The sequence below is a fragment of the Phyllostomus hastatus genome, unplaced genomic scaffold, assembly GCF_019186645.2.
Source record: "Phyllostomus hastatus isolate PE091 unplaced genomic scaffold, TTU_PhHast_1.1 phas_scaffold_1066, whole genome shotgun sequence".
Taxonomy (NCBI): domain Eukaryota; kingdom Metazoa; phylum Chordata; class Mammalia; order Chiroptera; family Phyllostomidae; genus Phyllostomus; species Phyllostomus hastatus.
This window is the reverse complement of record NW_025334004.1, coordinates 21770765-21797720: the sequence shown is the minus strand read 5'-3', so window position 1 is coordinate 21797720 and position 26956 is coordinate 21770765. Positions and strand designations below refer to the sequence as shown.

At 44.6% G+C, this 26956-nt stretch overlaps 1 protein-coding gene across 5 annotated transcripts in view; it reads left to right on the top strand.

Annotated features, from left to right (window-relative positions):
- Positions 1 to 26956, top strand: part of GPAM (glycerol-3-phosphate acyltransferase, mitochondrial) — a 61309-nt gene that overhangs the window by 22557 nt on the left and 11796 nt on the right. For 3 of the 5 annotated variants that reach the window (XM_045853982.1, XM_045853980.1, XM_045853984.1), the window contains 12 exons: positions 7475 to 7605; positions 8796 to 8918; positions 11919 to 11992; positions 14237 to 14350; positions 16232 to 16378; positions 16923 to 17019; positions 17619 to 17755; positions 20480 to 20579; positions 20895 to 21107; positions 22949 to 23062; positions 24124 to 24209; positions 25281 to 25396. In XM_045853982.1, coding sequence (XP_045709938.1) covers positions 7504 to 7605; positions 8796 to 8918; positions 11919 to 11992; positions 14237 to 14350; positions 16232 to 16378; positions 16923 to 17019; positions 17619 to 17755; positions 20480 to 20579; positions 20895 to 21107; positions 22949 to 23062; positions 24124 to 24209; positions 25281 to 25396 — 1423 coding nt within the window. In that variant the 5' untranslated portion in view covers positions 7475 to 7503. Of the gene's footprint in view, positions 1 to 5470; positions 5786 to 7474; positions 7606 to 8795; positions 8919 to 11918; positions 11993 to 14236; positions 14351 to 16231; positions 16379 to 16922; positions 17020 to 17618; positions 17756 to 20479; positions 20580 to 20894; positions 21108 to 22948; positions 23063 to 24123; positions 24210 to 25280; positions 25397 to 26956 lie in introns of those variants that run through there. The other 2 variants (XM_045853983.1, XM_045853981.1) reach the window with 2 other exon arrangements.

Here is a 26956-nt window from a genome sequence, read left to right as displayed (position 1 = left end):
TAATTTATCATTTTAATAACAACTTCTTACTGTTGAAGGTTTTCTGAAACGTGAGACAGGAATTAATTTCCAGCAAGCTTCCCCGAGTTATTTACATTTTTCTTTCTGTTTGGTGGGGGCTTTCCGTGTAAGGGTACGGGTCAGCGGAAGTCTTTCCCATGTTCGTGACATTCAAGAGGCATGATCCAGTGGGCACGTTGTACCTTTGGGAGAAGTAGGGGTGACTGAAGGTTTTCCCACCTTCTTCACATTAATATGGTTTCTCTGCAGTCTGCGCCCTTCAGCTTGTGATTTTGAAACATTTTGCTACAAGTGAAGGCTTTCCTCCAGCATGAGTTCTGTGTAGGCTTTTCTGCATTGTCTGCATCTGTAGGTTTTCTCACCCATGTGAGTTGTTTCGTGGTTGTGATATGAACTGCGGTAAATGAAAGTTTCCCCTCATCCCTCACATCGATACGGTGTATTTCAAATGTGCATTTCCATGCGTCTTTGAATGCTTCTGCAAGAAAGGAAGAATTTACCCCAACGCTCACATGCATAGGGTTTCTCTCCATGACTGGAGCACCTGAATGCTTTCCCACACTTTTTACATTTGCAGGGTTTGCATTTACATTGTGCATTTGTAACACACCAGAACGTCTGAAGGTTTTTCCACATTCCTTGCAGTCTTCCACCTCTCTGCAATGGGAGTCTTTCAGGTTTTGGAAGATGACTGGGAACACTAAATGCTTTACTACGTGTTTTGTTTTTTTACATTCATAGAGTTTTCCTTCTATAAATTTCTCACTAAGTATTGCTTTAGCTATAGCCCTCAATTGATGACATGTTGGGTTTTCAATATCATTTTGTTCAAAATAATTTCTAATTTCCATTGTTATTTCTCTTTTAAACCATGTTATTTTTAGAAGCGTGTTTCCAAAGGTATGGTTTTTTTTCTGGATACCTATAAGCTATTGGTTTCTAGTGTCTATTGTGGTTAGGATATGTTTTTTTGTATGATTTGAATTCTTCTAAATCTACTGAGACTTGTTTTATGGCTCACAATACAGTGCATGGTGGGGAATGTTCTCTGTGCACTTGGAAAGAAAGACTCTCCTGCTGCTGAGTGCAGTGTACATCCACAGTGCATGGTGCAGTGTTCTTAATGTCAGTCAGGCCGAACTGGGTGATAGCACTGCACAAGCCGTGCGCATCTTTTCTGATTTGCTGCCTCCTTGCTCTGTCAGGCACTGAGAGAGGGGGATTAAAATCGCTGTTCATAATCATTAATTTTTTCTATTTCTCCTTGCAATTCTCCAGTGTTTCATCCATATGTAATGGAAGCTCTTTATTAGATGCATTTTTAAAATGTAGTGGGGTAACACTGGTTAATAAAATTATACAGGTTTCAGGTGCACAACTGTACAACACAGCATCTGTGCACTGAATTGTGTGTTCAGCACCCCAAAGTAGTTTCTGTCCATCACCACTTAGCACCCCATACCCTCCTCCCCCTCCTCGGCCCCCTCCTCCTGGTGATCATCACACTGTGGTCCGTGCCCATGAGTTTTTTTTTTTCTTTTAGACCAATAAATGTTCAGAATTGGTTTTCCTCCTATGGACAGACTCCTTTGTCCTCATGGAATGGTCGTCTTTATTTCCGGTAACATTCTTTCCATCGAAATCACTTCGTCTGACATTAACATAACCACCTGTGTTTCTTTTGATTGTCATTAGCATGGTACACTGCTTTTCAGTCTTTGACTTTTATTTGACGTGATCACCAGCCGGCAGTGACCTCGGAGCGCTGTGGATGGCTCGTCAACACGCCAGAAAAACATGCACAGAGACAACCAGGTTCTGTGGGGAAGTGGGAACGGAATGGCCACTCTCTCTGGTGGGGAGAGCGCGCCCCATTCCCCCTCCAAAGAGGCTTTTTATTCGTTTCGTTTGCATAAGAATTCAGGTAAAGCTCATTAAACAATGCTGGGAAGTAAGGATCAAACAACAGATAACAAGGAAGTCTGAGGGCCTATTCTGAGTCAGGGTGAAAGAGCTGTAAATCTTTGAGGAACAAACTTACTTCTTCCTTGAACCCTTATCATTTCACCGAGAGCATTCTAAACAAAGCAGGTTTCACAGGATTTTACATATTCTTTCTTAAGCCTCATCATCCGGGGAACTCACCCTTTTCAGCACAGAGCTGCACCACCCTGTCATTGTTTCAGGGTTAGGTGGAGCAAGGGAACTAAGGCAACCAAGAGATAAGGAGATTTTCTCTCAGACTATGAGGACTCAGGCTGTGTCAAAGCCGAGGGGCGAGGGTCCATCATCCCTTTTTGCTGTAGCCCCCAAAGTCCTTTCTTGGGGGCCTCCCACGTGATCATGCCTGTCTTAGATCATTCCCCCCTTGGGGAATCTTGCCTGTCATTGGCTAACTGACCAAGCATTGGGGGCCAGTTATGGATGAAGCAGCAGAAGCAGCGCTCCTGTCAGGGAGATAAGCTTTTGTCTCCTTGCTGGCTTATGGTCCAAGGCCACTCCCTCAGCCTTAGCCTTGGCAGGGGGTGTTACAGCTTCTGATACCAGTCAGTGCGGTCCCCAACATTTATTTGCCTTTATTTTAAAGTGATTTTTTTTTAATACTCAGCAGTTGTTGTTTTTTGCTTTTTTTCTAAAGTCTGACAATCTGCCTTTCAGCTGGAGGTAAGTAATTACTTACATGTTTGGTTTTAAATCTAACACCTTGCTGTGTTTCTCTGTATCCCATTCATTCCTCCTTTACCCTCATTTACTTATTTCTTTTAAACTCGTGTGAGTTTTCTTTTAACGATTCTACTTTACTCTCTTCATTGATGTATTAGCTACAGGAGTTAGAGTATCCATGTTACCGCAATTTACCTTCAAGTATATTGGACCACTTAAGGCTTAGTATGAGAATGTTACAACAGAATACTCGCCCCTTTCTGAGTGCTGTGCTGTTGTCATATGTTTTACTTCGACATATGTTACAAGCTGCCCAACATACTGTTGATTTTTGCATTAGGCAATTATCTTTGAACAGAATCTTGTTAAAAGGAGAAAACATTTTATCTACCTACATATGATTTCTTGAGATCTTAATTCTTTTGTGCAGACCCAGCTTTCTGTTTGATTGTATTTTCTTTCTACCTGAAGGATTTTAACATTTCTCATACTAAATGTCTGCTGGTGATATATATATATATATACTTTCAGATTTTGTATGTCACAACATGTCTTTATAGACTGACTTTTTTTTTCAGTACTTTAAAGATGCTGTTTCACCGTCGACTTGTTTGCAGATTTCTGATGAGAAGTCCAGTGTCATTTTTACCTTTGTTGTTTTGCATGGTAATGCCTGTTTGCTTCTCTATGACTGCTTAAAAAATTTTCACTTTCCCACTGGTTTTAAGGAATGTAATTGAGATGTTTCTTGGTGTAGTTTCCTTCATGTTTCCACTTGGAGTTTTTTGAGCTTCTTGGATTTGTGAGTTTACAGTTTTCATTGAAATTTGGAAAGTTTTCAGCCATTATTTCTACAAATATTTTCTGTCCTCCCTGACCTCTCCTATCATATTTCTCCTTTACTTTAGGGAATCCAATTGCTTGTTTATTAAGCTCATTGATACTCTGTTTATTTTTATCTCCATTCTTTTTTTCTCCCTGATAGACAAGTGCCCTGCGCTGCTGCCTGCTGTATTTATTTTGCCTGGTGTGTTTTAGTTGTTTTAAGAGGAGAGTAAACTCAGTCCTGGTTGCTCCATACTGGCCGGCTGGACTAGATCATTTTAGGTTATTGTGGTTCTGTTGATAAGAAAGTTTGCCAAGGGTGTCACTTGTTTCCAAAACAACTCTCATTAAGTAACCTGAAGATGTGCAATCCACATCTCCTATAAGTACAATATACTCTTGTACAATGGGTGTTACGAGTCCCACAAATGAACTTCACGTAAAACAATCTCATTTCCCTGTGTGGTTTACCTTTTAATTCCTGTAATGTTTTATCTGCTTCATTTTGCCTTACTTTCTGTTGAGCAGTGACTCAAATCCTGAGGCTTTTTTTGTTTTTGTTTTCTCCCCTCTCCCTTCTTTTTTTCTTTTCCTTTTTTGGTCAGGTACCAGTGATCTGTACATAAAATTTTATGATGTTTTGGCATTAGAATTTATCTGATTCTGGTTAGCAGAGTCCTTGAGTACTTAGGTGTGTGCTTGGAGCTAAGGAGCATGGGGGTTGATAAAAACAGGGCCTTAAACTTCAAGATATAAATGTGTATATGTGTGTGTGTGTGTGTCTCCATGATTGTTTTCAAAGGGGCACACCTGCATTTTGGGATCAATTTAAAACAGAAGTAGAAAGTTCAAGAGAAGGAATTCCTGTTTTTCTTCTCGTTCCCCAGCTCCAACAAGTGTGTACTGAGTGCTTAATACTACAAAGCACTCCAGTCTTACCTAAGAGACTGAGGCAAGTCCCTGACAGTGATGATGAGTTCATTATCTTGTGGAAGAATGACACAATGGATAGAGACCCAAGGTGTGGCACGGCAGTAAATCTGTGCGGCTTCCCAGGAGAGGATCATTAGTGAGGGCTGGGGAGATTAAGAAAGGCTTGGAGACCTAGTTCAGGAAGGAACAAAAGATCGCAGGGGAAAGTGTTGGCATGAGCACAGTTAGGAGTAGTAATGTCCTGTAATGTCTGGGGACAGTCAGAGAAGTTGGAGCAAGGGGCTCCTGCGGGAGAATAGTGGGGAAAGCGGAAGCCTGCCTGTGATTGCCTTCTGTGCCAGGCCCGGGCATGTGAGCTGTCAGAAAGCTCTGGATGGTTTTTGATGGGTGGGCATGACCCAAAGGTGTGTTCTGAAGAGACGCTTAGGGTTAATGTGTGCCAGGGAGATGAGGACTGGTGGCAGAGGTGTGAAGGCAGGGACTATTTCTTAATCATGTTTGTATTCTCAGCTGCTAGTTCAAATGTAATGATTGCGGCTTGAGTGCATACAAGAGGTAATCGATTTCTTCCTAATTTACTGATGCTCTGGGTAAGCAGTGGCCTTGTCTACAGCAGGAAAAATATTGTGAAAGAACCTCTCTGTCCCCAGCGTTACTTTGAAAGGCTGAAGGTAGGCGAATTTGGGTCAGATCTTTCACGACTTATTTGCTTTATTTATTTATTTTTTTTCATTCCTCATTTTCTTCCTTTAAGGAAAAGGCACTCAACCACTGTTACAGAAATTACACAACAGGGCCGTCCCCAGTCCCCACCTACCCCATCCCTAATAAATTCTACAGTCTTACAAAGCTCTTAACAAAGCGGAACACACATGTACACAGAAATCCACGGCGCTTGGATATACAAGGTCCCAGCGGAGCAGTTTGCACAATGCAAACTTAGGCACACACGCTCACGTGAGTCAGCGCCGAGGCAGAATAACCACTCCTTTGGGCACGCACACACCCTGCTGAGCCGCCGAGACGCACACTCCAGTGCACCCACTCTCCCCCGAGACCCGCACGCAGTGTGCGAGGGGCCCCGGGCCACCCCAGCCCAACGGACTCGCGGCTGGCCCGTCATTCCCGGGCGCCCGTTGCGTCACCGGAGCGCGACACTGCAGCGAGCACCGGCGGAGACTTGAAGGGCCGGCAGCTGCAGCCCGTGAAGCCGGCGGAGCTGCGAGCGCCTGCGGCCAGGGCGGCGGCGGGCTGCGGCGGGCTGCAGGGGCCGGGAGCGTCGGGACAGGTGCGTGGTCGCCTCTGCGCCGGAGCCCGCGTGACTCCTGCAAGTTGCCGGGCGGTATGTGTCCCCCGACCTCTCCCCCGAGCTCGGGGGTCCCCCTGAGAAATGGGCTCCAGCTAGTGCCGGAGTGGGGGGGTCGGGATTGCGCTTTTCCGGGGGATCAGGTTGGGGCCGGGCTTCTTCGGTGGACTCGGTGCCCTGCGCGCTCGGACGGGACGCGGGGCGCTGGCTCCGGCGTTGCGGCGGCAGGGATGCTCCGGGAACGGCCGGTGCTGGGACTTGGCGCTGACAGGCGCTCGCTGAGAGTTAGACGCAGTGCGAGGCTCTTTATAGGTATTTTCCAGTCCTCCCGGCATCCCAGGAGGAAAGAGCTATCATATTATGCACATTTTCCAGATGGGAAAACCAGGGTTTCGAAGGTAACCAGTGTGTCTGAAGCCCCGCTTGTGGTAAGACGGGGATTTGAACTTGGGGATGTGTGACTTCAGAGTTGCCCTCCTGCCTCTGTGTGTTTCAGAGCCCACAGTTGGCTCCCCTCAGTCCATAGCCTGGCACCTCCGATTTTCTTTTCCTTTTTTTTTAAACTTCTCGACCTTGGATAAACGCTGGAGGGAGGGAGGGAGGAGCGAAGCGTGGACTTTCCATTGGCACGAGACGCGTTCTCTTCCCCTCCTCTGGTCGCTGGGGCCAGCGCGTCTTCAGTTTCTCTGGCAGCACCGGGCTCCCCCTGTTGTGACTCCGTGAAACCGAGAGCCGAGTTGTACTTTATACTACAGAAGAGCTTTCTTGCCACGTGCATCGCCTTACTATCCTCTTCCTCTCGCCTGTCGTGTTCGATTGTGAACTTACGTCAATTGTCAAGGACGCGTATGGTAGTTACCCTAGGACACGTTGTTGCAGCAAACCCATGTGGCGATTGAGAAGGAGTCAGCATGACCTCGAAGGAACACTGTTAGGCTGGGGTTGACCTTTCAGAGTTTCAAAGGAATAATTTAAGGCCAGGTGAAAAATAGCCAAAAGCCATCTTAAAAATAATTCTAAACTTATTGATGGAAGTTTTTATATTTTAGGTTCATATCTGAAAGTTTCATGAACTTTCTTTAACCGTTCATTGTTAGTGAACGTTTTCCTGTAGGGTAGGCAAAGACTTGTTGAAAAGGGTGAAAACTTATCAAACAGATATTTCATAAAGGGTGGTTTTGTTTTAGGGCTTTGCAGATGTCCTAAAAGTGCAAATAGCACGTTTAAGGCATCACAAGAAAATTGAGAGCTTAATTCCGCCTAAGTGGGAAACTAGCGGTGCCCTCATCACCTGTACCCTCTTTGCATTATTGTATAGTATGTCCGACCTAAAATTCCCAGCACAGAACTATAACTTATATTTAATTAAATAAACACATGCCTTCATTTCCTCCAGAAATTATTCAGTTATTAACACAAACAAAATCATTTTTTGTCATGTACCTGAAATAAGCTATTATTTACTCTTACAAATTCATAGCTGTTTTGTTTAGGAAATCTAAAGGTACAAAGATTGATTATTTTGAAATCGATTCTGCCTAACTGAATTCATAACAAACACATCAAAGTCCATTTCTACACTTTGACTGGACCTGGTGGAAGTCGGTCAGTAGTTCATCTGACCCCCTCTTATGGAGCAGAATCATGTGGAAATCAGAATTTTGAGTTCTGGTATTTACCCTCTGGAGTCCTCATTGACTTAAATGGTGTATGTATTTTTTACAGCACATGGTTTAGGAGTCACACTTTATGTCATGGATGAATCCGCACTGACCCTTGGCACGATAGATGTTTCTTATCTGCCAAATTCAGCAGAATGCAGTGTCGGCCAATGTAAGCATGCAAGTGAGGAGTGGGTAAGTTTCCGATTAAAATGTGGATTTTAAAGTGGTCAGCCTAAAGACGTTCATTGCAATATTGTTTTTTTTCTCCTAGATTTAATTTCTTTTTTTAAATTAAAATTTTTTTTAAAAAATTTTAATCATTGTTCAAGTACAGTTTTTTATGAAGGTGGAAATGCTGGAGCCGACTGTATATTGATAACTGGGAGGGAAAACTGAGTAAGAAATTTAACTACAGACATAATAAAAAACAAAATACTTTTGAATAGAAAAAAACCTACTAGTATTTGTTCAGGGTGGTGTCATTATAAAGATATTTAAAAAGTGTTTCTGCATCTATTTTCCATACTTATATCTAATGAGTATAATTTTTAATGAAAATAAAGTTTATTTCAAAAAATTAAAAATAGGAAATAAATTTTAGCATGAACCCAATCCAAAGGGCAAACGTTATCTTGTGTTATTTTCTCTAGTTCAACATAACATGACATGTTTAAAATATTTCTTGAACACTATCTGCTTTATATAAAAAGTGATGATGGGTTGTGGGTTTTTTTTTTGTGCTTATTTTTGAGACTGCGGTATCACTAGCATTTGGGCAACTGAGGAACTCAAAGTTAGGAAAAAAATGTTTAGAATGGAAGAGCAGAGTTTGGCCCTAATTGTACAATACAGCTATAATTTCAGTTTCAGCCTTTACACTTTCTCGTTAGGATAAAGGAATGTTCTGTAAGTGTATCTTGTTTTTCATTTCAAGCAAAACAGTTTAAGCTGTATTGTAACAACTTGCTCACTATGTAAGGCCTTGGTAAATAGTTCTGTGGGAGTGTATGATTTAGGAGAGAGTGAGATAAACTCTAAACATAGGGATCCGGGAGTCTGATTTTATTCATCTCGCTATCGTGAGAGGCTGTTTGAGCTTTGCCAACGTTGTTTGAAAACCCTGAATGCTGCTTTGAGTGTTCAGTGTGTTTTGCCAGCTTTGCTGTTCTTAGGTCCTCAGCTTTTGCTCTTGTTCAAAGAGCTGACCTCGGAGGGAGTACCTTGAATGGAAACCACTCTGAGAAACACATAATTATACCACAACACTCAAAGAAAATGTCTCATATGTTTCTCCTTCAGCTGGAATATCAGTGTTAGAGATCATGTGGACATGTATCATTTTCTTGCCATTTAGTGACCACTTTTTCCTTAACATCTTCTAGGATGAGTGTGGTTTCAGACCTACTGTCTTCAGATCTGCAACCTTAAAATGGAAAGAAAGCCTACTGAGCCGGAAGAGGCCGTTCGTGGGAAGATGTTGTTACTCCTGTACCCCCCAGAGCTGGGTAAGAATGTTACTGCTCATCGACCTGTAATAAACCCTTGAAACGCATGACACAGATTTCCAGCTTTGTGTGAATTTGGTATTGGGCAAATACCAAATAGAGTTCATTCACTTTTAGAATGTATTTTTATTCTTTTTTTTTTCTAATTTTTATTTTTAGAATTTGGAGCTATATTTATAAACTGAATATTCCAAGCCAAGATGTTGACTCAGTCTTTCATTCACGCAGTCAGTAAATGTGGGTCCAGTAGCTGATGCTCGGCGAGATTTGGGTTTTTCAGCAGTTTTGGTATGACATCACGGGGAGAGCAGATCTTGCTTTCGGTTAACTCTTCCGAAACGTTGGTGGGAACCTTCACGTGACTTCTAGGTGTTGAACTTGAGCTCTGTGGCTTTGTCCAGTGTGAGGGGCTGAGTGGGGCAGGTGTCTGCTGACCCTGATAGTGAAGAACGGTCACGGAAGGCTTAGGTGAAGACTTTAAAAGGAGTGTTGTTTGTATTTTGGTGAAAAAAAAAAAAAACCCAAAACAAAACCCACAAGCCATGCAGAATCTTCCACATTAGGGTGTTGGTGTTGATATTTGGGAAGAGGTGGTTAGACGAGAGGTTTGCTTCTGGTGGCAGGTTGCCAGGGGGCTGCGCGAGCACAGGATGGTGGACTTGGATGTGACCATGTCCTAAAGCCGCAGGGCTACCCATAAAAAGAAGCGCCTGGAAGTTACGCTCTCTTTGAAGTGGGTCATTTATCACGACATAGAAATTCTGCCCATAAAGGGCCTGCCATTCATAGAGGTTGCTCGTAATGTGTATGACTAGGTAACTGTGCTGTGGGAATGCTTTACTCAGGGTTGGCTTGGCAGCAAGTAGAATTCTGAGTCTGGGATAAAGGGACTTCCTAACCTGGCAGAGATTCGTGTGGGACCCAAGCAGTTTATGTTAAATATGCATGAGTGTGTTGATAGAAATATTTTCCTTTATCTTATTTTATTGTTGTATTCTTATCTGAGGATATGTTTATTGATTTTAGAGAGAGTGGAAGGTGGGAGAGGGGAGGGAAAGAAACCCGGGGGTGCAGTGAGAGAAAGGGAGAGGGAGGGAGAGAGAGAAAAATCAATCGGTTGCCTCCCACACCTGCCCCACCTAGGGACTGAACCTGCAGCTTAGGTGTGTGCCCTGACCAGGAATTGAACCTCTCCATGTATGGGACAATGCTCCAATGAACAGAGCCACCCGGCCAGGGCTAAATATTGTTCCTTTTAAATCACAAGTGCTTTGCTGCAAGAACTTAAGAATTTGGTAGCATTGAAGGATCGCAGAAATTTCTAGTGTAGGAGTAAGGCCAGTTCAAATTAATAGGCCAATAGAAATAAAGATTTAAATAGAAGATCATGTGGCTTTTTTTTTTTTTTTAGATCTGTCATCTCATCTAATTGTAATTTCGAATGCTTAAAAAACTGAAGTAATACCTTAACTCTAATGTGTTATTAAGTCAGGAGAGAGAATAGGGAATTATTTGTGGTGGTGATGGTTTGGGGCAGGTAATGGTGAGTAATACAGATAATTGATTCTTGCCTAAATATAGTACCCAAACTTTAGCTACTATAGTACCTAAATATAGGAGCTGAACTTCATCTTAAATTCTTCCATGGCATGTTTATTTAACATATTTGTTTGGCAATATTTTTATTGTAATTTTTTGATATTTGTTACCCTTTCTCTGAAATCTTATTTCCCTTTTCTCTAAGAAGATTTCATGTGGTATTTTTACATGTTTTTTTTTAAGATTTTATTTATTTATTTAGAGAGAGGGAAAGGGAAGGAGAAAGAGAGGGAGAGAAACATCAGTGTGTGGTTGTCCCTCATGTGTCCCCAACTCTGGGGATCTGGCCTGCAGCCCAGGCATGTGCCCTGATTGGGAGTCGAACCAGCAACCTTTTGGTGCACAGGCCCATGCTCAGTCCACTGAGCTACACCAGCCAGGGCTATTTTTACAGCTTTTGTTGATAAAACATTATCTCAGCATTTATTAGTGTCAAGTTTACCTTTTGTTCACATTATGTTACAGACTTTTTCTTTTCAGCAGGTATTGCTGGATTATCTTTTAAGGTTACCTGTAAAGAGGATGACCTTTAACCACATGTTATCTCATTAAGTGCAACCCTTGTTTTAAAGGAATAGCAAGACCATGCTCTTTGGAGCAAGATCCAGGATTGAATCTTAAACTTATGTCAGCCTCAATTTTCCTGTTTCTAAAATGGGGATAATAATTCTTATGTATCAGGATTATTGGGAGGTTTAATACTCTAATTATAAGTGCATGTCCCTTCTTTTTGTTAGTAATGCAACTTTATTTGCAGAACAATCAGTTTTATTTCAGTGACAGAGCATGCCACCAGTAGTATTGATTGTAGCCTAACGCCTAGCGTCAGTGCCGCAATACAAAGTGTCTCCTTGGTATATTGTGGGAACTGGCCATGAATCCCTTCCCTTGAACACCAAAGATTAAGTCCACATTTAAGCCAGAAAGTATGCACTCACTTGGAAGTTTTCAAGTAGTAGTGATTCTCCTGTTCAGTTCGGAACAGCTGATATGTTCGTACTCACATGTATTGGTTTTGTTTTTTTAAAAATGTACATGTCACTTTTAGCATAATAGTTTTCTATTTTGGCAACACTGAAATCTCCAGCATCTCTGCCAATGACTTAAGCACTCGGTAGCTTCGATTCTTTGGGGTTGGAGGGTGGGTGGGGAGTCGGGGTAGGAAAGGGGGAGGCACTATATCCTTTGCACGATGTTAAGGGTTAATTTTGAGTTTGTGACCTTCTTTAAAGGCTAAAAGGTACTTTTCAATAAAATGTAATCTTTCTTCATCACTTTGATTTTTGAAGTAACGCCTGAGGTCATGCTTGAATTCTGAAAGTTGGCAAGGACCGGCGATGTGGGCCCGCCACCAGCACTCCAGTTGTGTGTTTACCTCTGTGTTTATTTTGTCTTCTGCAGGATAAGTTTTTCAACCCCAGCATCCCGTCTCTGGGTTTGCGGAATGTTATTTATATCAATGAAACGCACACCAGGTAAAAAGAAATTTCTTACACTTCTAGTACACCTCAAAAGAAAAACTCCATCGTAACTAGTGCACTTTAAGATGAGTCTCATGTTTTTGAGAGTGAATAGAATATGAGCTTCTGACACAAGTGGCTTTATCTAAAATTTGGAAACAATATAACCACCCGAGAGACCTATTATTAGTACCACTGCTGTAGTTATATAATAAACATTTTCTGCAGAGTGCAGATATCACTAACAGCTTTCTCTAACTTATTCATGTATTGATTTTGCATCTGAAGTGTTCTAAATTGTGTTAAAGATCTGTCTGAGGAGAGGTGTAGGTTTGAATGTCTTATGCTTTATTACGACTAGTTTATACTTAAATAAAGGATAACCATTTTGTGCTTAAAAAAGTAAAGCTAATCTAGAGTTTTAGAGAATATTTTCCTCTGTTGAGCAAACGTCCTTTAAGAAATTATTAGCTTAAGAGTTTTCTTAGGATTCTTACTTCCAAATTCCAGGCAAATGGGGAGAGGCTGTGAGGCCTCGGAGCGGAGAAAAGAGGCTTTGTTCCTGTGAATCTAGGCTAGGGGAGGAGACAGGAGGGTGGGGAGGTGGTGTGAGTGTCTCTGAGGCAGGGGAGCAACGGCAGCCAAAACTGCTACCAGTGCTTCTAAGTCTGAGAGTGAGTGAGCAAGTGCCTGGCATCAGTAAGCAGTAAGCTCAGGTGATGAGAAATGCTTCTGAATTCTTATGAAAAACAGGTCCAAGAAATGAAATGCTGAAATGTTGAGTCTTTCTGATGTGATGGTCTGTATTTTGATGACGAGGTCACATGAGCATGACAATATCCACATGTATGTTAGTTAAGATTTTTTTAAAAAATTCAGCCAAACTGAAGGGATGTATTTTTCCCATTTTCATGCTCCCCTGTCTTCTTTCTTCCTCCCTCCCACCTCCCCCTCTCTTAAGTTTAAAGGTGACAGGAGAGATTTTGGTTCATTGATACTTCTTTCCTTTCCCTTGCTTGACATGATTAAGACCCTAAGAAAAGAGACTTCGTAGGGTCTCCTCATTATGTAAGTTCACAGTTAATGTAAAAAGGCGAAGGGTCCACGTATTGCCCTCAGTTGGAGGCAGTCAAGAGAAAAAAGCTATGTTGACAAGACAAAGTGAAATTATTCAGAGTAACAAGCCGCCTGTGGAGTTGAGTTGGCTTTTTAGCTCTTCCGCGCACCACGTGAAGCAAAGCCTGAACGTCTTTACACACATACACAGCTCTCAGTCAGTTGCAAAGGGGTCTCATAGAGAGTCTGGACTTTGTGCATTCCAGTCGTAATTCTGAAACTTTTCACTGAAACTTTTCACTGAAGAAGGAGGTTAGAATTAAACACCGAACACACTGGGCCAAGTTTTCAGAGAATGGAGAGAAAGGAAAAGGAGGAAGCAAGAGAGAATGTCGGAAAGGAAAGATGAAGGAGCATGTGGTTCATAAACAGTTCTCCCCCAGATTACTTTTCCTTGCTCCGGGGCTTTTCAGAGCTGATGCATTTATAACTGAAATCTGTTTATGTGCATATCATTATGGTGGGAATGCTAATGAGGCGTTATATAATCAGTGTGAGTGGTATCAAAGCATTGCACAATGAAGGTTTGTGGCATTCTTATTCTGGGAGGCCTGTCCCCAACCTCCTCAGCCAGATGACACACAGTCCCCGGGAGGAGTGTGTCCCGTCCCTTAGCCACGTTGAGTGTATGTGTGTGTGTGCTTTATTTTTTTAAGAGCAAGAACTTTTCTGGCTTTGTGAGCCCACAAAATAACCTTAGAATTACTATGACAGCAACTACAAAATTAGCCCTGGATGGTAGGAAGAGACTTCCAAATCATCTTTTATAGCACATAGCTATAGCTATAAGATGTATTGTGATATATATATATAAAATTAAATATATTCACTTCTTTTTTATGGTATCATAAAGTATGATTTTTTATTTCTTTGTTTTTGTATTTGGGTTATTATTTTGCAAAATAATGCTATTCCAGCATCGATACACAGATTCCAAGTTTAAATTTTAGCTGAGAATACATGAAAGGAACTGGGAATGAAATTGCTTGAGCTCCTAAGGAGAATGTGCTACATGAGAAGCCCGGTCTCAGGGGTAGACGAAACGAGGCCTTGTTTTTACTGGAGAGAAACCCCTGTACAATGTAAGCAACTCGTTCAAAGTGTACTAAAGTACTTCTCTGCTGAATGGCTTTCACATTGCAGGCACCGAGGATGGCTTGCAAGGCGTCTTTCTTACGTGCTTTTTGTTCAAGAGCGAGATGTCCACAAAGGCATGTTTGCCACCAATGTGGCAGAAAATGTGCTGAACAGCAGCCGGTAAGGGTGGGGACACCCTTGTAAAGGGGAGAGGCGGGGATGGTGATGGGGCGGGGATGAGGAAGTAATTTCCTCTATTAACTTTGAGTGCAGAGTGTTCAACCTTTTGGTGTCTCTGGGCCACACTGGAAGAAGCAGCGTTGTTTTGGCTCACACATTAAATACATTGCGACATGTAATCACAAAAACAAATCTCATAATATTTTAAGTGAATTTATGACTTTGGCTTGGGCCGCACTCATAGCCATCCAGGGTTGGACACCCCTGCTTCGGCGTCTCTGGGACTCTGTCTCCAGAAGCATCTGCATTGCCAAGTTAAATATTAAGCTCCAAAGGGGAACCAAGGAAAGGCAGGACAGGTGGTTTGGGTGAGCAGTGCCCTGTGAGAACAGCAGTCTTGTTTCATGGGTTAACAAATCAACAGGTTTCTAATACATGCACAGATTTCCCGAGTTCTCTGTTACGTGTTTTGTGAGACGAATGTTTAAAACATTGCATTTTCTATTTTATAGCCAAACGAGAAGTGAGTTTGGTCAAACAGTTATTGAGCACCTAGGCACAAATTTTTATGCTGGAAAGTCATTGTTAGGAATTTTCAGAGAATAAGATGTTGTCCTAGCTCTTCGAGGAGCTTGCTTACAAACGGAAGAGACTGGCCTGAGCTCCGATGGAGTGGGGAAATGAATCATCCCAAAGACCAGGCATGAGAATACGGGGGGTGGGGGGGTTGGAAGAAGGTTGGTCTCTGTTCCACCTCATGGGTGTGGCCCATGTTCCACATCTGCCTGGACTTGGGTAGCTGGAGGCGGGCGGATGGACAGATGGACAGATGGTCAGCAATGCAGGCCCTGTGTGGTGGGCGTTAAGGCCTGAACAGTGGTGGCACATGATAGGTACTCAAATATTTATTGAGTGAATGAATGACTATTTGATCATGGAGATGTCATAATCACGTCAATTGCTTGTGAAAACATCGCTGGCCAGATCGAAATAAACGCTACTCAAAGAGTAGACTTGGGGTGATCCGTGTCCTGTGGGGCTGGTCTTTTCGTGTAAAGGAATTGTGGGGCTGTGTGGAGTTGTGCTGTACAGTTGTCTAATAGTAGCAACAGCAGGAGAAAACACAATTATTTGAAACTCCTTGGATTATCACATATTCTGTTTTCTAGGTAAAAACCTTCCCGCGTGTTTTATTCCCCCCAGGTGTTTTCACTAGACACCGGAATGTTAGAAGTGATTAAAGGAGGCTTGACCGCACGCATTCTTCCCTGCTTCCTGTGGAGGGTTTATCAGACGGGCAGAGTCTTCCCTTTTCCCTCGCTGCTATTGTTCTGTGCTGATTTCCTCCTCTTCAGCTCCGCCTTTGAAAATTATTGGTTTGATTAGAAAACACTTGTGAATGTTTATGTCCCCCTTGCATCCCTCCTAGGGAGTTTCACATATAGTTCTAAAGAGTCAGAATACAAATGACTAATTAGGTCTTCGAAAGTAAAATTAGATACTACTTTGGCAGTGGGTTTTGGATGCCTCTGAAATACAAGCCTAAATGGATTATCTTCCTTTCCTCTCTTCTGCTAGAGTGCAGCTTTGTGTGTCTCACAGAGTAACCGGAACATTGAAATTCACAGAGCATTCAAATTAAATTCCTAAATTGGTCTTCCAGAGTCCTCAGGGGTTCATTGCTTTAGGAATATGATATCCTTAATATTTAACGGGCAGGCAATGAAAAGACTTTTCACTTGAGCTTACTCTCTCATGTTACCACGTATTAGAGAGAAGGTACATTTCGTTTTGTGATTTGTAGCTATGGTTTACGAAACACTGAATACAGAATGTAGCGCGCAGCCAGCTGACTTGCCTGTCTTTCCATTTTCAAATCAGGGTGCAAGATGCCATTGCCCAGGTGGCTGCTGAATTAAACCCTGACGGTTCGGCTCAGCAGCAGTCCAAAGCCATCAATAAAGTGAGAAAGAAAGCCAGAAGGATCCTGCAAGAAATGGTTGCCACTGTCTCACCAGCAATGATCAGGTACCGCCAGGCAAGGCAGACATTTTCAACAAGAGCCGTCTGTGTAGAGCAGACAGGACCGAACCATTGGTCTTCCTTCCCCAGCCCAGGGCGCTCTGTCCCAGATGGTTTAACACGTTCTGTTGTTACACCCGACTCCTCCCTATGTTCTTACTCAGCTGCCGTGGGAGGGGGCGCTGTGGGAGGCTTTCAGGGGTCTTATCCTCTGTTGAATGACAGCAGTCCTGCCGATATTTGCTCTCTCCCCTAGTTGTGAGCTGGCTTTCACATACCCGTGTCTTAAGGGAGGGGTTGCTTGTCATTCTGCTCACTGAAATATTCGCCAGTCTAAAGTGTGCTATTAGAGTGAAATGTAAGATTTTCGCCCATAATAAATGGATACTTTCATAAGTAGTGTACATGTAAAGTTGGCTGTATGATTCCATAATTCAGATACACACATGCATGTACACGCGGAGTTGCTTGCAAGCACTACACACACACACACACTCACACATACACACACTCACATTTCTCTTTCTTTTGTTTTTGTTTTTACTTTCAGACTGACTGGATGGGTGCTGCTAAAACTGTTCAACAGCTTCTTCTGGAACATTCAGATTCACAAGGGTCAACTCGAGATGGTTAAAGCTGCAACTGAGGCAAGACATATGTGGACCTGTCATTCCATCTTCCCCGCGCTTGTGGGGTGATTTTAGAATTCTTTTGAAAATGTTCTCTCGTCTACCACTGTGCATTGCTGCCCGCCCGGGAGCTGTGTATGTGAGGAGGGGCAGTGGGGTAAGGGAGACCTCCCAGCCGTATGCAGGATTGCTGTAGTGAGTTCCCTCGCGACAATTCTGGAAATCAGGTAGAATGGTCCCTATTTTATAAATGAGGAAAGAAAGGCTCCCCGAGATGAAGAAATGTTTACCAGTCGTGGCTAACACGTGACTTGCCCAGGATTTCAAACTGAACCAGGCTTGAGTCCAAAACCTAAGCTGCCTCTCAGAGATACAGACTCACCCTGAACGCATCGTTACTCTTCTTCGTTGATTTTTTTTTCTGTAGTTTTTTTTAGCTAGCTAAATATTAAATTGAAAGAATTCAATTGAATTCTTTCAATTGGGAGAGAATTCAGTGTTATTGGGAAACGTTTTTAAAGACTGAGTCACTGGTAAGCTAGTGTTTGAGTGACTAACCAAATCTAAGATTGTAAACTGTGATTGAACTTGACCTTGGGCATTTTTCCTTCCACTAGACGAACCTGCCCCTTATATTTCTTCCGGTCCACCGGTCCCACATTGACTACCTGCTGCTCACTTTCGTTCTCTTCTGCCACAACATCAAAGCTCCGTACATCGCCTCCGGCAACAATCTCAACATCCCCATCTTCAGGTGAGGTCGGCTTCTCTCGTCGTTGGATGTATGGGAAAGATTATGGTCTGAACTTGTGTTTGTTTTTTTTTTAATTAAACCTTTTAACATATGATTGTAAAGATGTTAGTTTTTTTTTTTTAATTTTCATTGTAAAAGTAATGCATGTTCATGGTGAAAAATTTGAAAAATACAAAAAAGCATGAAGACATTCACCATTAATTTTGTGTGTTATATGGGACACTTGGTGAGCTGTGAGTCTCTAAACTTTATGGGCAATATGTACCAAATTGATACAAGGCCTTTAGAAAGATGAGATAGCAAGTTACTGTATCAGGTTTGGCAGTAGGGGGGTGAGGGTGGAGAGCTGGGGTGGTGTTGATGGTATAAAGGTAGCTAAGAAGAACCATACCTGATAACATCCATCTTGTAATTTCGAAGAGCTAGAAACCTGCAATGACTACAGTGTCACATGAAGCTGTGTATTGACTGTTTTAGAGGTTTTCAGGAGGATGGAGTGTATTCCATTCAGAGGATATAGTATGTGAAGAGGCAGAGAGACTCAACAGCGTGGTTTGTTTAGGCCACAGCAGCTGACTCAGTAGGTCTGGGATGCTGGATGCATCGGGAAGGGTCGAGTCTGGGGAGGTGACTGCAGATGCAGTGAGGACTAGCTCAGAACAGTTTCTCAGCCCAGAGTTCAGAGTGTATCCTGTACTCGAGAAGGGACACGGTCAGATTTGCATCTGTAAACTCATTCGGGATTAGAAGGACTGAGAACAATTCTGACTCGGTCGCAGTAGTTCAAGCAGAAGGTAATGAAGGCTTCAATTACAAGCCTAGCAGTGCCATCGGACAGGTGGGCATCGATTGGAAAAGTGTTTAGTAAGCTGAATGTACAAGAGCAAATGCTCGTCCAGATGCAGGGCTCACCAGAGAGGGGCAGGGGAGTGGAGGGAGGAATACTTCCGGGTGTTCACCACCAGGGACCTGGGTAGGCGGGACAGCTGACCGTCCACCGATGGGCAACTGGTGAGGAAAGAGTAGGTGTAGCTGGTTAGGGAAATTGCAGTTTCAAACTTCAAAGCATAAAGCATCAGTGAAATCATCTCTGTGAGCGGTGGGGAGTAAGGGGATGAAGGGAGAGAGGGACTGGAAGGGAGGTGGGCTGGCAGGTTGTGCAGGTCGGGCGCAGGTGGGGCCTCGCAGAGTGGCAGCCGTTACCTTTGCCAGCTTCGAGGTCTGATCCTCAGCCTCCCAGTCCGAAGAGCTCATTCATAATCACGTAGCTCAGTGGTTCCGCGGCTGAGCAGACCACGGGAACCACTGACAAGAAGCCGCCCACTCATGAGGTCAGCCGACACTCAGCCATGCCATAGGCAAGAGCGAACACGATCTTAGATCCTGCCCTCAGATGGCTCCTCATCTAACGGGGAACACAGGCAGGCAGCTGGCTGTCACCCAGCGTGTGTGACCCCACAGGGCAGACGTGCTTTCCCAGGGAGTGATATCTGTGTCCTCCCAGTACTGAGGGGCCACGAAACTGAATTAGAACGTTATCAGAGAGTCGCTGGCAGGCTTAGATTTGGAGCAACATCGGGGTTCTAGGGAAGCCTTGCCCCGTAATGGTTTGCCTCCTTCGTCATCAGAATAACTCACATACTCGTCCTCTCCAGGTCCTCCACCTGGTCTCTTGGCAGTACTTGCAAACCCTGACAGTTTCTCGTAACCCAACGGCCCTCGGCATGCAGCTGCCCCAGTCACCGTTTAGCCCGCCGTTCCTGCAGACGTGACGGACTGTGGGTGGCCGGGCCTGTTCGCCGGCACCTTCCTCTGTCACGTGCCAGCCCACACGCTCACAACCCACTCTTCAGCGAGGGTTACTTCTGTGGCTGGTTCACCTCCTTCATTATGAACTTACTTTGCATAGTTTTACTCCCAAAGAGCGATATTAAGCTCTAGGACCATCTTCCTGTTGTCTTTGTATGCTGACTATAGAAGACCTCGAATGTTTGTGTGTACATATTCACATTTTTAGTTATATCGACGTCCCTCTCTTTGGAAAGAGTAGGAGGAGTCTCTGAGTTTGGAGAGGCTGACGTAAGTACTAGAACATTTCAAGTTCATATCAAAAGTCAATCAGTGTTGCAGAAGGAGACGTGGGGCTGTGAAAAACAATGGTTTCACTCCAGTGTGTAGGCGCACGGAGCAGATTCTTGTTCCGTGTTTTGAAAGACGGTTGTGCTCGGCTGCAGTTTGAGGACGCTGTCCTCCTCTCACGGAGACGCTCTCGGAGCAGTGCTTACTCGAGAACATTTCTCCGAAGCGGCTTCTGTGGCAGCACGCTCACTTTGTGGCACATGTGCCACAGGCGCCTTTGGGGACGTCTGACCGTCAGTGTCTCGAGACCCTGGACAGGGTTTTAAATGTAACAGAGTTTCATAACCCACGTAAACCTGTAGCATCGAAGTTGCAGGGTGCCGCATCAGACGGGCTGCTCTGGGCTCGGGGTGGACGGGGTAGAGCCTCAGCCTGAGGAGCGACGTTCTAAAGACCGATGAATGGTGTCAGTGACCGAAGCGTCACCATCACGGAGAATGGGAACATGGCCGCATTCTCACCGTCAGCAGCTTCAACGACGCATGTGATTTATGTTCGCATGGCAGATGTCTTGAAGTGACTCGGGGTTTGAGTGTCCCCTTTACGTTTTCTCGGTGAATACTTAACGCATCTTTGGCTTTCTAGTACCTTGATCCACAAGCTCGGGGGCTTCTTCATCAGACGGCGGATGGATGAGACGCCAGACGGACGGAAGGACGTTCTGTACAGAGCTCTGCTGCACGGGGTACGTGTCCCCGCCGACCCCCCCTACAGCCGTGCGGCGGTTGTCACCGCGGGAGGAAACGGGCTGGACTGAGATTTTCAGTAACAGTTGTCTGAGGAATTCTCTGATTGGTTATTGCTTGGGTATGGCTTTGGTGATTATTTTTTGTGATCACCAAAACATAGCATTAGAGGAGCTGTCTTGTCATTATTTACGGGAGTAAAATATTTTGTCAGTAGCGAAATTGTGTGTGTGTGTTTTTAAGATTCAACTCTGCCGACCCTTTTCTAAGACCGGTGGTCTCGAACTCATGTTTTACTTTCTCCTCTATCCCAGCACGTAGTTGAGCTGCTTCGACAGCAGCAGTTCTTGGAGATTTTCCTGGAAGGCACTCGCTCTAGGAGTGGAAAGACCTCCTGCGCGCGGGCAGGGCTTTTGTCCGTGGTGGTAGACACTGTGCGCACCAACACCATCCCCGACATCCTGGTGATACCTGTGGGGATCTCCTACGATCGCATTATTGAAGGGCACTACAATGGCGAACAGCTGGTAAGAGGACTTCCTGTCCAAAATCTTCTTTGCTTTCAAGTCCGTTGCTTTTCCCATTAATTAGGAATGTGTTTGGTGCCACCTTGTTGTAAAGCATTGTAGGAAACGTGGCGTGGGTGGGTGTGGTGAGTGGCTTCCATCTCCTGTGTCAGCGGGTGGCGGTGCTGCTGTGGTGCCTGCCTACACCCGGGGAGGTGACAGGGTCTGGTGTGCCAGGGTTGTCTCTGTGGTGGGACTGGGGAGTGGAGGAACATTCAGCGCTGAGTTGCCATCTCTAGTGGGGGGGGGGGGGGGGGGGGTTGTGTGGCTTGTTTTCCCCGGGGCTTACTTTGTGTGTGCGGATTTAATTTAAGCCTGAAGGACTGGTGGGCTATGGTGACAAAGCAACTATAAATTAAATTAAGGAATGGCAGTAATGCTTTTGTAAACTTTTAACTGAAGTAAGTATAATAGCTTTAGAAAAATGAATGCACAAATCATAAGCACATCCCTTGAATTTTCACAAAGTGAATACAGCCCAGCACTGAACTCACGAAAATATGATCAGGACCCTGGGGACTCCCCTTGTGCCCCTCCCATAGCTGTCCCCTCAAGGGTCACCACTTATCTTGGCTTCTTAAGGACTAGACTAGTTTTGCCTGTTTTTGAACTCCATGGAAACGGCATTGTGCCGTGCGTGGTCTTTCTGTATCCGGTTTCCTTCGCTCAAGCCGGGGTCTGTGCAGCCGGTTCATCCCTGCGGTTGCCTTCACTTGGAGCTTGTTTATTCTCACAGCTGCACAGTGTCCCCGTGTATGAGTATACCACAGTTATCTGCGCTGCTGCGGAAAATCAGTTTGGTTTCTAGTTTGTGACTGTGATCACTCGTGTACATTTCTCTCGATGGCCACGTGTGTGCCTCCCATTGGGCACGTCCCTAAGAGTGGAATTGCTGGGTCCTAAAGCCTGCGTGCACCCAGCTCTGGCGAATACTGCCAAACAGTCTTCCAGAATGCTTTTACCAGCTCACCATTCCTGCCGGCATTGTGAGAGGTCCAGAGGAATTTAGTTTTGTTCTTATTTAGTGTGGAAGTCTTGGGCAAGGTACCTGTTTCAAGCCAACTGCGCCAAATGCGTCAGAAGCTCAAGGGCACTTGATAATTGTAGCTTTTAAAAGTTAAGTGATAGGCCTGGATTATTATCTGTCTCTCTCTGTTTCGAAATTCCTCCTCGTGTTTGTAGGTGTCTGTTCTGAATGTGTATTCCACTCACCTGACTGTCTCGTGGGGTCATATCTGAGTCCTGTGTCCATTGTGTATGGCTGTCACTGTGCCTTATGTATCTTAAATACTCAGTAAAGGTTTACTAAATGAATGAGCTTAAAGGTCTCTCTGGGGCTGGATTTGACACTCAGCTGTCTGATGTGAAGTCTCTGGACTCTGGTGATCCTCAGACCTTAGATAAGTAACCTCTTTGACACCTTGTTTTTATCTGAGAACTACAGAATATGCGTAACTCTTCAACTGAGGCCATTTGTGTCCTTCATTAGCTCGCAGTAGTATTTTTGTGAATGACATTATTGAGTGAGTGTTAAATGATTTGTTTTTCATTGACCAAATTACCTCTCCCAATGACATGAGTATGTCTTTTATAACCTTTGCATGCTAAATATTTTCTGGCAGGTCTTCATCAATGAATACTTACTTTCCTTGTCCACACATTGTTGTTTTTTTTTTTTAACACAAGCTTCTAGTTTCCATAAACACAAAAGGAAACAAAAACTCTGTTCTTTGGCTAACAGAATGTTTGCGTATTGTGAGCTTTATTTCTTACCCTGTTATTCTTCCAAAATTGGAATTTAGGGGAAACCGAAGAAGAACGAGAGCCTGTGGAGCATAGCAAGAGGCGTGATCAGAATGCTGCGGAAAAACTACGGGTGCGTCCGGGTGGATTTCGCGCAGCCGTTTTCCTTGAAGGTGAGCGTGTGGTGCAGGACGCTGACTCAGAGCGCTGGCGCGGCCTCTGCTCCCACTTCTCTCGCCTCAGCTCCTTCTCCTGTAGAGTGAGGGCTGTGCCAAGAGTGGCCTTTTCTACATGTTTCTACCTGTCTGACGCCTGTTAACCAAGGCCAGTACATACCTGACTTTGGGAGATTTCGGGCTCAACATTTATTGCTATTTTTTTTTTAATTCATGAGAATTTTGCATGTTGTTATATAATATACCAGTGTTTTATATTGTGTTTTAAAATTGCTTTTTTGGGGACATTTGTCAAGACATGACCCCTAAAAGCTGGGCACAGGTGACAGTGTGGGATGATGCTCTGACCGACCACGTGGAATCCAGGACTTGCACATGCTGGGGGGTGGGGTCGTCCTCATGGGGAAGCCTGGGCCCCCTGGGTCCCCGAGGTCCCGGCAGTTGTGAATTCCGGAGGTTTTTGAGTTGGTTCAAGAGAAGGAGAAGAATGGGTAATGGTCCTGCTTCTCCTCCTGTTCCATTTCCTGGTTTCATTTTAAAAGATTCTGATTGCTGTGCTAGATGCTCTCTGGCCTTACGGGCTTTTGGTTTAGGGGCGTCCGCATTTCTCACCACTTTTAAAGCTATGGCGCAGCGTCTCTGTCTCGCCGTGATTGGCCTTGGGGTTGAGGTTCTTTTGACTGTTACGTGACCCTTGGGTTGTCCGGTTTCCTCTAAAAAGCCTGGTTATGTCCGTTATCACTAATAATAATATTGGAAATGTTAAATAATTTTTTGAAGATGTGAGAAAAGTTCATTTTTCCCCTTTAATGTATAAAGGGGATTTTGCTGAGGCAGCATCCTGTTCGTTGTATTTCCAACTCTTAGACTTGGTGCGTGACGGCACCCTGTGGTTATACTGGGCTCCTGGAGGTAGTTCGGGCCAGGAGAGTACCCCTCTGGCTCTGCAGCTCGGCGCGTTTTATGCAACAACTCCCTCTTTACTTTTTGAATATTGAATATGTTTTACATATGTTTATGTAAACGAGACAATGAGAGCGAATGTTTTCCTTCCCCAGGAATATTTAGAAAGCCAGAGTCAGAAACCCGCGTCCGCCCCACTCTCTCTGGAACAAGCGCTGCTACCAGCCATACTTCCTTCAAGGTGAGGTTTGTGGGGATTTGCGTATTCACTGAACTTTCAAGTGTCTATTATTTTTATGTATCAGCACTGAAAGAGCTTCTGCTGTTCTCAGTGGGGTGGCTGCACCCAGGTGACTGGAGTGCAGCGGGTGGAGCGCGAAAGCAGCTTTCCCTCAGGTGCAGGGCAACTTGAAGAGGAGCATGCGTGTGCTGGTCTCCACTTTCTAGCTTGAGCGGCTTTTCCCCTGGCTTTCTTTTTTTTTTTTTTTTTAAGATTTTATTTATTTATTTTTAGGGAGAGAAGGGAGGGAGATAGAGGGACAGAGAGAGACATCAATGTGCGGTTGCTGGGGGTTATGGCCTGCAACCCAAGAATGTACCCTGGCTGGGAATCGAACCTGGGACACTTTTGGTTCCCAGCCTGTGCTCAATCCACTGAGCTACGCCAGCCAGGGCTCTCCCCTGGCTTTCTGAAGGATGTTGAAGCGGTGTGCTTTCATAGTTTGGAGGCTTTTGATTTATTTGCATTATAAATCTACTTGATTTTGTGAAATCAGGCAGGAGTTCTTGTTTGACTTGTGCTTTTTACCTGAATTCTTTTTGATAGTAACCTAGATGGTAACCTAGATAGTAACATTGTACATAAGTGCACAGTGCCAGAGGTTTCCCGTGTGAATTTTTCAGAATTCAAAATTAATCATACCTTAGTGGAGTTGAATGTGAAACCTTCCCTTTAACGTGTTAGAGAAACTGAATATTAAACCTTTCCTTTAATGCGTTCAAGTGTCAGATTTTCATAAACATTTAAAAATAAGGTATCTTGCTTCATGCGCGTTGTTAGCCAGTGGGTTTTAGAATAGATGTACTAATAGACTGTTTGGTTATAACCGAAGGGTGTGTTTTGGCCGGGAGAGTGTACTACACATAACAGAGTATATCATGAAGGAAAAGAACCCCCCGAACTACATTTGTGGTTTAAATGTAGAATCTGTAGTAATTTACAGTGTCTGATACATTTACACCTTAGGCCCACGTAGTTTGCTCTGTAAGAGAGTGTGATTGCAGAAGTCTGACTTTTAAGAGACCTTTTCAGACCCAGCGATGCTGCTGACGAAGGTGCAGACACGTCCACCAACGAGTCCAGAAATGCAGATGAGGAGTCGCTCCGGAGGAGGCTGATCGCCAACCTGGCCGAGCACATTCTTTTCAGTAAGTGCAGGAGGCGCCCTGCCGTCCTGCGGTTCGGGTTGGGCACGTGCACTGCAGGAGCCGGTCCGCCCGGTTCGGTTCCACGTCAGGCTGCAGCACCTAGTCCTAGGTGGCGGTGGGTGCGTCGCTGGCAGGAAGGCGGCACTGTGGGGTCCGAGGTGACTGAGGGCAACGTCTCGTCAGGGCCCGATGATTAGGAGGCCTCATGCTTCACAAAGCGTTTCGTATCACCAAAGTGACTGGTTTCCTCTCCTGCTCTCAAATTTGTTTCCTTGAGCCAACCTGTAGTAGTACAGCATCTAGGTTTACAGTTGCATGTCCCTTTCCTCTCTGACCCCGGGACTGGTTATCAGAAAATACCGAGGAACTGCCACGTGTAAAACCTTGTTTTTAGCCAGGGGGATACATATATTTAACTGTGGAATGAATGGTTCGGCACTTAAAGAGCTTCTGCTGTTCTCAGTGGGGGGTGGCTGTACACAGACGATTTACGTGGAGCGAGTTGAACGCAGACGCAGCCTTCCTTAAGTTCCAGATGGCAGTGCCATGTCCGGCTGGAGAGGCCGCTTTGTGGGCCCACGGCAGCCTCGTGGCCCCCCCGTGGTGTGCAGGCCACGTCGGACCTTCCCTCCGTTTTCTGGGCCCCCCTGCCCATCAGGTCAGAGTCGCAGCATGGCCTGCCAACACTGGGTGGAGGCTTCCGCGCCTCTTGTGGCTCCTCCCACCCTCGCCGCTCTCGTCCTGCTTCCTGCTGGACCAGGGCATTCCCTCCCCAGCACATCTGACGCGTCTCTCTCCCGCGCTTGAATTCGGGAACAGTACATCCTTAATGCTGGGAAATTGGGAAATAGGGATAAAACCCACTACCAAGTAACCAGGGTGTTGCTGTTTGGTCTCTGAAAATCTTTTTCACAGTTTTATAATTGTGTTCTTTCCCATTTCTAACACAAATATTTATTTATTTTTTAACAAAAGCTTTACAACCATTTTTAATGGCTATAAATATATTTCTGGGTACTGTTTTGTTTTTTAAACACTAGAGACAGTATCAATGTGAGTGAAGGATTCATGAGTTCATTATCTCAGAAAACTCACAAATGGTGTTTATTTCAGATTATTCCACAGGCATTGTCCTATTTGGTTTTTATGATCATAATGTCCTACAAATTCAGAGTATGGGGTTATGGACTAGCGTCATTCTCAGATTTATTTCTGTCCCCTTCTTCCCGGCCTCAGAGCCAGCAGGAAAGAGGACACAGAAATGCATTGAGCACCGTGACGGTGGGGCCCTCGGTGGGCCAGCCCCTTCTGAGCTTGTGTGGCCTGGCGGACTAGGCAGTGTTGCCATTTACGGGGGGGAGGGGAGGCTGAGGCTGGGAATTTAAGATACTTCCCCCAAGTCATGACATTGGTCAGTGTAGAGGTTGGGCTTTGAACCCAGTTTCTCTGACTTTGAGCCACCCCTCCCCCGCACCTCTGTGAGTACCTGCGGGAGGGGTGTAGACTTACAGCACAGTAGACTGCGGCCAGGGGCAAGTCCAGGTGCAGGACAACAGGGTA